At 38.1% G+C, this 12,355-nt stretch overlaps 1 protein-coding gene across 1 annotated transcript in view; it reads right to left on the reverse strand.

Annotated features, from left to right (window-relative positions):
* Positions 1-11,367, reverse strand: part of Thumpd2 (THUMP domain 2 tRNA and snRNA guanosine methyltransferase) — a 48,665-nt gene extending 37,298 nt beyond the window's left edge. Inside the window, exons 1-4 of the mRNA XM_020187063.2 lie at positions 11,227-11,367; positions 3,506-3,641; positions 1,840-2,258; positions 789-866 (exon numbers count right to left, since the gene is read on the reverse strand). Of these exons, the coding sequence (XP_020042652.2) occupies positions 789-866; positions 1,840-2,258; positions 3,506-3,641; positions 11,227-11,352 (759 nt within the window). The 5' untranslated portion in view covers positions 11,353-11,367. The remainder of the gene's footprint in view (positions 1-788; positions 867-1,839; positions 2,259-3,505; positions 3,642-11,226) is intronic.
* Between the last annotated feature and the right edge of the window lie 988 nt (positions 11,368-12,355).

Here is a 12,355-nt window from a genome sequence, read left to right on the forward strand (position 1 = left end):
GACAGTGAGATGGAGTCAGGGGAGATGGGGGAAGAAAACAAGGGGAAAAACAAGAGAACTGGAAGAGTGGAATGGGAATAAGATGCTTTCCCATCAAAATATTCAGGGAGGCCAAAATACTTGCCATGCAAAGTTGAATATACACCATATGTTACTTTTTAAAAGTGAAAAACATCAAATAAAAGAAAATTTAAAAATGAAACAAAGTGTTCTGATTTTTTTTTTGGCTGATTTATTGTAAGCTCCATAACAAGGCATAAGTTTATAAATTAATGAATCATGAAAATGACTAGCTATCCGTCAAATGTATAAGATGGTTTTCAAAATAAAGACTATATTTGTTGTTCCTTTTAAAAGATAAAGATAATCCCATAACCCTAACAAAGTCACTATTAACAGTACTATTGAATTTTGTGCAGGTCTTTTTGTTGCTATTCTTTTTCTTTAAACAATAGCTAGATTTCTTACTAAAGAGACTTGTTATATATTCTACTGACTATAGGGCACACCTCTGCAACCTCACAGTAAACGCTATTTTCCTCAGCTGAGACCAGATGACTCCATTCCCAAAGTCTTGCCTTGTGGAGTTTGGATATGACATTTTCACAGTGAAAACTACTAGCATAGCTATCTGCACTATTCTCCTGCTAAAGAGAAAACAGACTGCTGGATCCATGTCGACACGCTTTTTATAACTAAGGCAAAACTGAAAAGTATGGTAGGAACAGATGACACTGTCTGTAAAGAATTAGGTTACATGTACATAAATTGAAGCAAATGTTTGTTACCTCTAAGTTTGGTTTCCTCAAGTCTGCTTTCCAGCCAAACTGTTTCATAAGGGCAATTCCAATTATTTTTCCTACCTCCTGAAAAGTAGCAAGTTACAGAAAAGTTAAGAATATACTAAAAATGAAAATTTTAAACATAAGCAAAAACAGTCTTATAGAAAAATAAAATCAGGTTTCCTGATGGTTCTGATAATAATTTATTTTCTAATAGTAAACTCTTACTCAAAATACTCCTGCTTCAGCTTCCAGAGTGCTGGAATAATAGGTGTGCACCACCATGCCCAGCTACACAAGGCATTTTTTATTCAAGGCAATCAGGCTGTATTTTATCTCCTCCACTCCCTGCTATACCTGCTGGCATTAATGTCTACTCATGACTAATCTCTGATCTTGTAAACAAGATCATGACCTGATAAATATGTTTACTTTAAGTCACAGGAAATGAGTACAAGCTGTTACAATTCTAGCTACTATAATCCTCTATGTTTCAAAATTACCAAATCAGCATCATTAGACTCAACCTTTTGAGTCTGCCTGATTCTAAGTTTAGCTAAAGGACCCCAACCAATATTATGCCACTAAACTCTCTTAAGGGTCAACCAATGAGGTTTTGTGATGGAAACTCTGGTGTTTCTCTCTCTTCCCCAGATTGCTGAGACCTCATGTGTCCTTGTGTCTTTGTGGTCTACATTTCAGTAGCAATCCTACATATAGTACCTGCTGCAGAGTAGCCATTCAAAGGGCACAGAATTAAAATGAAGAGAACCCTCAAAATCTTAGGACCATGACATTAGGATTTATGAGTGCAAAGGACATCTATGAATTTAAGGAAAATTTCAGGCAGAAAGTAAAAGAAGGTTATTACATGGAATGGCATACCATTCCTCTTAAGTACCTGAGACTCAGTTAAAAAGAAAAATGCACTTTTAAATATATTTAATTATATGGGATTAGGACCAGTTATCTGTGAGAGGTCCACATTTCATCTAAAATCTGAAGAGTAATTAATTCTTTTAGAAAATGGGACCTGCTTGGAGAGGAGTAAGCATACCTGGGCAGTAAAGACCTTTCCAATAGTTCCACTGCAGCGACAAGAAACCCTGAAGGTCAAGTCCTGCTGGCTGTGAGTCCCAACCGCTTCCTCTGCATCATTCTGGGGCTCTCTTTCTTGAAGCTTTTCCTTCCTAGTGGCAGTGACAGAATCGCTTTGGTCCAGTGCACCTTCTTCTGTTTGTGTTTCTTGTTGGCATTCCCTATGATTCTCCTCCATCTTTTGCACCTCTTCTGTTTTTAATTTTTTAACAATGGTTTCATGTTCTCCCTCTTTTCTTTTTAAAGGGTTAGCACCCCTTTGAGAAAGTTCTTCATTGTTTGCATCAAGTTCCAGAAGATTTTTCCAAAGTGAAATAGCGTTCAACCAGCTTCCTGGGTCATCATTTATAAGTTTATGCATTTCAATAAGTATTTTTCCTAAGTAAATAAAAGCTCAGGTTATCCTCTCTTGGAGTTTTAAAAACCAACTGTTTGTTTCATTCAACACCCCTAAATTTCATAACTTTTATTTCTTTAAAATAAGTTTTATTGAACTGTTATATGAGTAAAACTTCACTTTCATTTGGGATTTATAATATATCATAAGAATATTATACAGAATAAAGGTTATTCTTAAGTTACATACCTAGCATGGAAGTTGTATTTAAAGTCCTATAGAAATACCATTTATTCTATGTTAATATATGTACCTATCTCATGAATATATGCATAGCCCTAGTGTATATACCAATCTTTGAAATAAGGGTGATCTTGTTTATAAACATTAAGATTAAAAAAAGAATACATTGTAAAAGACAGAGCTCAGAAACAGAACAGCTGAATCTTAGGACTATTTCATTTCAGATTATACAGCATCAGTAAAAATCTTGAAATTAGCATAAATTTTTAAATCTTAAAATTTTTATAAAGTAAAACCTCAGATACCCAAACCATGCAGGGACTGCCAGCATGCTCAGGAAAATTTAATCTTTTCTTGATGAAAAAGATCATCAGGATGATCTAAAAGTACTCACTGTATCTCCCTGGAGATGTACTGCCTGGTCTTGGTGTCTTGGCATTTGTATCTTTCTTGAAATAATTTATTTAGCAATCAAACTAAAGCTTAAGACAGTGTTTGATCCTGTAGTGTCTGATCCTTTTTTGCTGCTTTTATCAAGACCCTTAAATTATTTTAACAGCATATTTATAAAACTAGAGAGTACACAAGAAATCTCTTGAGGTCCCTTAATCAATGGGTAAAATTTATTGAAAACATTTAAGGTCCTAGAAATAGGAAATTTTACTCTGTAGTATTTTTCTAACTATATCACTCAGTTAAAATTTTCAGGGTGATGGTTTTCACCAATAAATGCATTTTGGGTTATTACATGCTTCTAATTACAAATAAATGCAATTAAGCAGTTTTTTTCTAGAAAAAACTGCCTGATAACAACTCACAAATTAAAAATGTCACTTCATACAGTAAATCTCAGAAGAGATTGCAAAGAGAAGATAGAGTCTGCTACAATTATGCGATAATATTCAGGAACAGAAAAGTATGTAACCAATGGTGGCACATGTATGAATAATCTTAACAATGTGAAATGGCTACATATCAATTATTAAGCAGAAAACTCTGGCATGCAATATGTCACATAAATAAAAACACTATGCATACATCATACCTTTACTTAGAGAAGAAACAGTAATTGGAAATTGCTTTTTAATTAGTAAAAATAATCTCTCTGCAGATTTTAACTTCTTCATCACATTCAAATCAGAGTAGGTGGTGAAAAAAACCTTTCCTGAAATATATTCAACCTAGAGACAAAGACAGATGTTAATGCAGTGCAGTGTCAGATAAGAACTGTTTCCTTGCCCTTCTTAATCAATGAATATGTAGCCTTCAAATTAACAATTAAAAATGATCATTTCTCAGGCATCTGTTATTTGCAAGGCACTCCGAATGCACATTTTTTCCTTTATCCATATCACAATGCTCCAAGGTAGGTTTTATCAGACCATTTTATTTATCAGGTAACAGGTTTAGGATGTGTTGAATGATCTGTATAATGTTACATAGTTGGTGATGGAAGCATAGTCTTTCTATAATATGCTACCTCTTGTAAAGTACACAAGAACACACATATATGACTAGAAAAGTAGAATACAAAATCTCAGTAATTGCTGGGTGCTGGTGGCTCACGCCTGTAATCCTAGCTACTCAGGAGGCAGAGATTAGTAGGATCATGGTTCGAAGCCAGCCCAGTCAATTGTTCCCAAGACCCTATTTTGAAAAAAAAAAAAAAAATCACAGAAAAGGGCTGGTGGAGTAGCTCAAGGTGTAGGCCTTGAGTATAGAAAAAAAAATCTCAGTAATTATATTACTGAACTTCATACAGTATTTAAAAGTGGGCAAAAGAACATAATACATAGCACAAATTAGGAAAAATTATGTGTCTAGACCAAGGTAGGTATTATTAAGTATCTACCTGTGGTCTCCCATGAAGTAAACAGTATATATCTGAATAATAATGTCATAGACACAAACTAGCATATGAATTAAAATGTAAAATTTATAAGGCAATACTATGAATTAAACCCAAAGAAAGCAAAAATTTTACTACAATGATACACTGGCAAATGTAAATACAGCAAGTGAGCACCAAATATAGAAGCCAACATTTTTTAAAGTCTTGGGGAGAGTCTGTAAGACTTGGGAAGAGGTGTCCTAACGACAGAACATGGGGCAGGTGCAGGAGTAGAAATGAAAATCTGGCTGAAGTAAGCTGCAAGTTGGCCGGGCAACATTTGCTGAATTATGCTCATGGTAATGTCAGGTGGATGGATGGTGTAGCTTAGGACAGCTTTGATCTATGGTCATGGGATTTTGAGTACTGCAGATGGTAATAGTCAGCCATCATAGAATTCTGATGAAAGCTGTGTCAGCACTGACTTAGATGGAAGAAAAAGAATTACTTTGGAAGAGGCATAAAAGACTGAGTGCAGAATGTGATGCTGGAGGGAGGAGATTGTTGAGGTAGGAGTGATGAGACCCTTGGCTATAGGATCTGGAAATGGATAGAAGCGAGAAACACACATCACTGGAAACAGGCTTTGAGATGGGTGGAGTATAGGAGAGGTTAGGGAAGAAAGGGAATAAAATACCTAGAGCAGTGATTTTACCTAAGTAATCAATTTACAGTTTCTTAATTACACAAAGATGTAACTTTTCTTATTTGTTTGAATATTGAGCAAAACATATACAATGAGCAACCACTAAAATATCCTCTTTTCAAAACAAAGATTTACAAAAATAACATGACCAGGTATTGATTAAGAGAACTTAAAGAGTTCAATTTATTTAGGGTTTCAAATCACAATAGTAAATGTGGATCAATTAAAATGCCAAATGTATTCTCAAAACCAAAAGCAGCGACATTCTCCTCTTTAAGAATTAACAAAAGGCTTATATTCTCTCTACAAGTAATAAGCACATAATCAGAAGTGGATCCTGAGTTGTGAGAGTCACAGAGTCATATGTGGGAACACATGTGACATGCTCTGGGAAGGCTGATATGGCCTCTTAAAGCTGCAGGGAGAAGGAATTTTGGTGCTTATAGTATTTCTCTTTTTCTTCAGATTATTGCTCACAACTGACCATATGCAACTATAATACTTAGGGAGAAATGTGGCATTTAGAGTATTTCATCCTAATATTTCTACACGAACATTTATTTATAATTTATTTTTCTCATTTGGAATCAAATTGTAACCAAGTATCTATAACCAGCTGGTTTTATGTCTAATACTTCTAAAGATGAAATAACAGCTCTATTATCTGCTAGCGTAACTAAGTGGTTAGCATTTTTTCCCTTCCTTTTAAAATTCATGGATTCACACTCAGAGATTAAAAGTTTAAGTTTAGGCAAAAACATACAGTCTTTCAGGGAGGTATCAAAGCTCTTCTAATTTTAAGATGCCATTTAATTTTAGGATGAAATTTAAAAGTTCTAAGTGATGTGTTGAGGTGGCATTTGAGTTTGTTTGGGTTCATTTTAGAAGGCAGAATTTAGAAATATTTTATTTATTTCAAAAAGCATTCGGTCTAAAGAGAATACAGTCTTGAGAAAGACAACCTAATGCAAGCATCCCATTAAAAGAAAATAACCACAAACTAATTTGACTATCTGCTTAGCTCTAAGTATACCCTTCTGTCATGATACCATTAAAAAACTGAAAATTGGTTGGCCTACCCAAGATGTGAGTTAATAGTCTCTGATATATGGATTTATAAAGATCAATGAATTGATTGACAAAAACTTCCAGTTAGCTGGCATCAGGGAGACCTCTACTACATTCAATTTTATATTGAGAATAAGTGCTTTTCTTACTATTTTTATAAATATTAGTAAATGTATTACATATTATTATAAAGTAAAGCTTAATTTCCCCCATAATATTTCTTCAAAATGGTCTAAGTAAATAGGTGTGTGTATAAATTCAATATTTAAAAATCCCCAGGCACCTGTAAAGAAGTTTATTCTACTACAGGGATGGGAGGGGACCAAACCTCAATGTCACCAAGCTCTAGACACAACTTACAGGTTCCAGTTTACATGAAATACAGAGGGTAGAGTGTTACAGCTTGCATTGCTGCCCGAAGTTCACACGTTGGAAACCTAATCACCAATGCAAATGCTAAGTGGTAGGACTTTTCATGAGGGCCCTGTTCTCATGAACAGATTAGTGTTGTTATCACACAAGTGGGTTAGTTCTCCTGAGAGAGGCAGGCATAAAAATGAGCTTGCCCCCGTCGTGTGTCCAGGTGTGTGCTCTTGCTTTCTCAACGTGGGATTCCTTCTGCCATGTTATGAGGCAGCAAGAAGGCCCTTGTCAGATACAAACCCTCACTCTGGACTTCTTAGACCCCAGGCTGTGCAAAACACATTGCTTTTCTTTATAAGTCACTCAGTCTGTAGTAATCTGTTTAAGCAACCTGAAAGGATGGAGACTTAGAGGAACATGTTAAACAAGACCAGGGTAAACTGTCAGTGCTGTCTAACAACTTTCTGTTCTGAGGAGATGTTCCATAACCTGTGCTGTCCAACACAGCAGACATACCATGTGTGCTTTGAGAACCTGAAGTGTGACTAATGCACCTGAAAAAGTGAATTATTATTTTACTGTAAATAGCCACTGTAGCTTGTGGTGACCCTATTTTAGGGACAGCAAAGGTATATACCAGAAGTCAGAAAACTAGGCCTGATGAGTTGAGAATGTCTTTTATATTTTTAAAGGAATGTCAACACAACAACAAAGAAGAATATATAACAGAAACCATATGTGACTTACAGAGCCTAAAACATTTACTCTCTGGTCGTTTACAGAAAAAGTTTGCTGATCCCTACTCTAGATAATGGTACAAACAATTCAGTTCCTTTAAGATACAAATCCCAAAGAGAAAAAAAGAGAGGAGAAGAAATGCATAGACTAAGTGACTTAAAAGAGTGTCAGCCAATCACAATGTGTGCACAGTATTTGAATTGGGATTCAAACACACAAGCTTAAAACAAAAGTAGCATTTATGAGACAAGCTGAAATTTGAACACTATTTGAAGGTAAAGCACCATTTTTAGCTATGAAAATGATAGTGCAGCTGACAATTTAAGAGCCTTTATCTCCTTTATATTATATAATACGTACAATGCTATAAAGAGAGATATGTAGAGATATATAAGTAAATATTTACAGATGAAATGATCCCAGGAATTTGTTTCAAACTAACATGGGGTGAGGAGTGGCAGGAGGTGAGAAGGAAGCAGATTTCACCAGGGGTTGATCATGTTGCACCTAGTTGATGAGTATGTAGAACTCACCACATTACTGTTTATTTTTAAGCTAAAGAGAATTCACAGACAATTTCTTCCACAAGCTGTGTGTTAGAGGAAGTACCCACATCAGAGTCATCAGGGAAGAGAGAGTGTTTTCATGTTCAAATGTAAACACCTGGGCTTATCAGCAGCTTTTCTGAAAGAAAACCTTGTAGGGCTGGCACCCAAGGATAAGCTACTCCTGAATGGTTCTTATGTTCACTAGAATTGGAAAAACACTGATTAAAATTGAATAATTACTTTCTAAAAGTAAACAATCACTTCTGAATTAATTTGTTTTGTAAATTCAGATTTCTCAATATTAATTTTCTTAATGCAAACCAAAGTTTCCACTAGACTCTTGTCACTTCAAGAATGATTTTTAGTATTCCTGTGCAACTCATTCTGTGAGAATGAGCACTTTGAACACTGAGTGCTTGCCATGAACCATGCTACTTGTGCTAACTATCCTTATTTTAATAATTGAATCAATCCTTTAAAGTAGGTATTGTCCCATATGATCCTGCTATATACTCATGGGCTTACAACCAAATGAATGGAAGACAGTATAGAACAGAGACACCTGCACACCCATGTTTATAGCAGCACTATTCACAATAGCTGAACTATGGAATTGGCCTAGGTAACTAATGAATGGATAAAGCAAATGTGGTATATACACAATGGAGTATTGTTCAGCCATAAAGAAGAATGAAGTTATGTTATTTGTAGGAAAATGAATGAACTGGAGGTTATCATGTTAAGCAAAATAAGACAGACTGAGAAAGACAAATATCACATGTTCTCTCCCATATGTGGAATCTAGACACTCCCCCCAAATGATACAAGTATAAAATGTATAGTTTTGTGGTGGGCATCCATGGGAGGAGGGAAGGTGAAGAGGGAGGGTGATGAGAGGGTGAATATGATCGAAGTATTTTATAAGAATGTATTTTCATACATGAAACCCATTAAAATTAGTTAGCTAAATAATTATTTGCTAAATTATTTAGCAATGGGGAAAGGAGATAAGAAAGAGTAATACAGGGGTGAATATGGTCAAAAGTACATTATATGCATGTATGGAAATAGCACAATGAAACCCCTTTATAAATTAATATATGTTAATAAAAAGTAATAAAGTAGATATAATCTGTTTTATATCCAAGGAAGGCAAAGACTCAGAAATTTGAATATTAGTCCAACGTCACAAATCTATTAAAGGAAGGTGTAAATCTGAACACATACCTTTTCATTCTAAAGCCCACAAATGGTGTCACAGAAAGAACCTACACAAACTGTCACAGGGCAGTGCCCACCACAGTTGGTTCTCTGTATCTGTGGATCCAACCGATCTTAGATGGAAAATATTTGGGAAAATACCCCATGTTTCTTTGTCAGTATTTCCTAAACAATACAGTATAAACAACTATTATATAGTGGTTACATTGTATTATGCTTTAAAAGTCATCTAGAGATGATTAAAGCATATGGGAGGTATGTGTAGCTTATATGCAAATACTAAATCACTTTACATAAGGAACTTGAGCAACCAAGGATTTTGGTATTGGGGACAGGGTGTCCTAGAACCTCTTCTCCTCAGATAATATCAAGAGACAACAATAATTTACCTAGTGGTAAAATACATGAGCTTGCTCTAACACAAGTCCTTGCTCTAACACTTAGTACTTGTTTTCTCCTTATTTCTTTGTAAGTGGAGTTAAAAGAGATATGTTGATAGCAGCAGGCTTTGAAGGATTAAATCATTTGTGCACAGTGTCTAACATTTAAGAGCTTAGTAAAGGTTAGTTGTTATCCCTGTTTTAGGATTGCCTTCACTTCGATAGTTCACTCTGCATTTAGAGCAACTGTGATGTCATTTCAGGGGTTATTTGTTTAAATCTCACTTCCAGGCATATCTATCCCTAAAACACATGAGAGCAGTATATGGAAATTCTTTTTGGTATTGTACTAATGTCAGGAAGTTTTCCCTATACCAGAATGAATTTTCTTGCTGCTAAAGTTCCCTTCAAATCATTTTGTCTTTAGAAGGGATGGACACGCAGAGAGGGCCCTTAAAAAAAAAAATTCTCCATTACCTTCTATTTTTTTGTACCAAGCACTCTAAGTTAACAAACAAAACAAAAACCAGTGCAGTACTATGTATGGCTGGGATTGAACGTGTTTATATTTTCATTTTGATTTCAGAGCTTGACTCTCACCTTTGCCATTTTCTGGCTGCATGACTTGAAAAATCACTGCATTTGCCTGTGCTTTACTTTCCTCATCTATTAAATGTGGAATACCTATTTCACAGGGTTGTGAAAAGTAAGCAAGTAACGGATAAGGACTTCAGAACATGTCCCTAATACATTAAATGCTTGATACATGTCAGCAATTGTTATTATGTAGCAACTTTTAAATTAGCTACACTGAACACTATTAAATAGTGACGATTTTAGATTAGCTACATTCAACACTTCATTAAAATCTGTGACCTAAACCACAAATGGCAGGTAGTTTAATATAACTGATGCCAGTTATTATTTTATTTTTTTTTTTGGTGGGAGAGAGCAGCAAACAGTACTTTTTAGGGAGGAGGGGATTGAACTCAAGGCCTCCAGCTTACTAGGCAGTATCTTACCACTTGTGTAATGCCCACCTAGTCCTTTTGTTTCAGTTTGTTCAGATAGTCTCACTAACTTTGCTTGGGCTGGGCTCAAGCCACGATGAGCCTCCTACCTCGGCCTCCCCAGTAGCTGGGATTACAGCAGTGTACCACCACACCGGTCCTATGATGCCACTCTTCCTGGCTCTCCCGACCCAGTCTGGACCCCCCACTGCAGAGGAGCTCCTAGACCTTCGGTCGTGCTCCCAGGGAGAGTGGCCAATTTGGTTTTGCGAGCTTTTCCTTGTTCTTCGCAGTCATATATACCCCACTTAGCCATTCTATGACATCTTTTCCCTCTGCTTTCAAGACTAGCTCAGCACATTTCTAGAACCTAAACGGATGCTGAAAACCTTGTCCATTGACAACCACGAGGCCTCCAAGAGTACAGGATTGTTCTAGCGGCCTGTTTAAGGTGTACTTTACCGACCTTCCACCATTTCATCCTCATAATAATCCCACGAGGTGACACCAATCAAGAGGACGTCTTGAGTAACCGAACCAGAAGATTGTGCCTGCATTTATAGGCGAAGGAAGAACCCTAACTCTGACAGGTCTCATTCTAACGACAGGCTCTATGTAAAACTTTCTCTTACAGAATCCAGGAAATGACTTGGTTCAACGCCGCTTTAAAAACCTCAGCCGTGACAGATGTGCGGGGACAGGACTGACTCAGCAGTAATTACAGGACCTGCCAGTCACACTCGGAGGGCGGGACGGGTCGTCTGGGCGGCTTTGGGATCTGGGAACTGCGAATCATTTGGCTTTTAGGGCCTAAGGCCAATGGTGGCGGGGACTGGGCCGGGGACTGGGGCCGGTGACCCAGGGCCGCCCGCCTCCTCCGGGCGCGCAGTGGCCGACTCACCTGCGTGGCCGCCAGCCGCGCCCGCACCTCGCGAATCAGGAACGGCTCCAGGCCGCGGCCGGCGGTGCAGAAGAAGCGGGCGCCCCCCCTAGGCTCCCGGCCGGGCTCTCCGCGAGCCGCGGCCATAGCGCTCGGGCGCGGCCCCGCGGCCGGTCACGTGGGCGCAGCGCTCGCGCGCTCTCGAGGACGCGCGCCGGGCGGCTCTGTTCTGGACCTGCGCGGGAGCGAGAGCCCGGAGCTCGCGGGAGCGCCCTTGTGGGTGTCCAGGATAACTGCACCGAACCGCCTCGACCAGATGGAAACCGCAGGTGACAAGGCTGTCAGGGTCCTTCAAGGAAAACCGACGCCCCCAAGTGGCCCAGAGACCGCGCAGCGGAGGATGGAACCTAGGTCCCCCCATTCCTTGCATCTTGCTTCTTTCTTTCATTCCTTTGCCACTCCTTCCTCATAGAATGAACCCTTTTCTGTCTTCCCCCCAAATTGGGCCAAACTTGCGAATCCCCATCACCAAGAGCCGGAATCCCTGTTCTCCCGCAAACTGCCCTCAAGATTCTGAAGCAGGTCTCATTTCTTGAACTATTTAAGCATCCCAGTTCTTGTGCTACTGTGTGAACCATTAAAGCAATAAAGGAGGACTGGAGGTGTGGCTCAAGTGCTAGAGCACCTGCTTTGCACAAGCATGAAACCCTGAGTTCAAAACCTCTTTGCCACCAAAAAGACAAAACAAACAAAAAACCAACAACAACAACAAAGTTACAGCAATAAAGGAGCTGGTGGCTCACACCTGTAATCCTAGCTACTCAGGAGGCAGAGATCAGGAGGCTCACTGTTCGAAGCCGCCCAGGCAAATATGGGTTCCACAAAACCATTATCTTGAAAAAAACCATCACACACACACACACACACACACACACACACACACACACACACACACACACATCCCAATAAAGGAATATACCTGTCCAGTTTGGGTCACCTGATTTCAGTGGCTCTCCTAACAGTACGTAAAGGGATGCTTTTAAATTTAGCTCTGAATTTTAAAATGACAATGAAAATATTACTTGGGAAGAATAGAATGCATGCCAGAAAACAGGCAACATTAAATTTGCTCTGTAGTTACATATTGAAT

This window comes from Castor canadensis, chromosome 12 (genome assembly GCF_047511655.1).
Source record: "Castor canadensis chromosome 12, mCasCan1.hap1v2, whole genome shotgun sequence".
NCBI classification, from domain to species: Eukaryota; Metazoa; Chordata; class Mammalia; order Rodentia; family Castoridae; genus Castor; species Castor canadensis.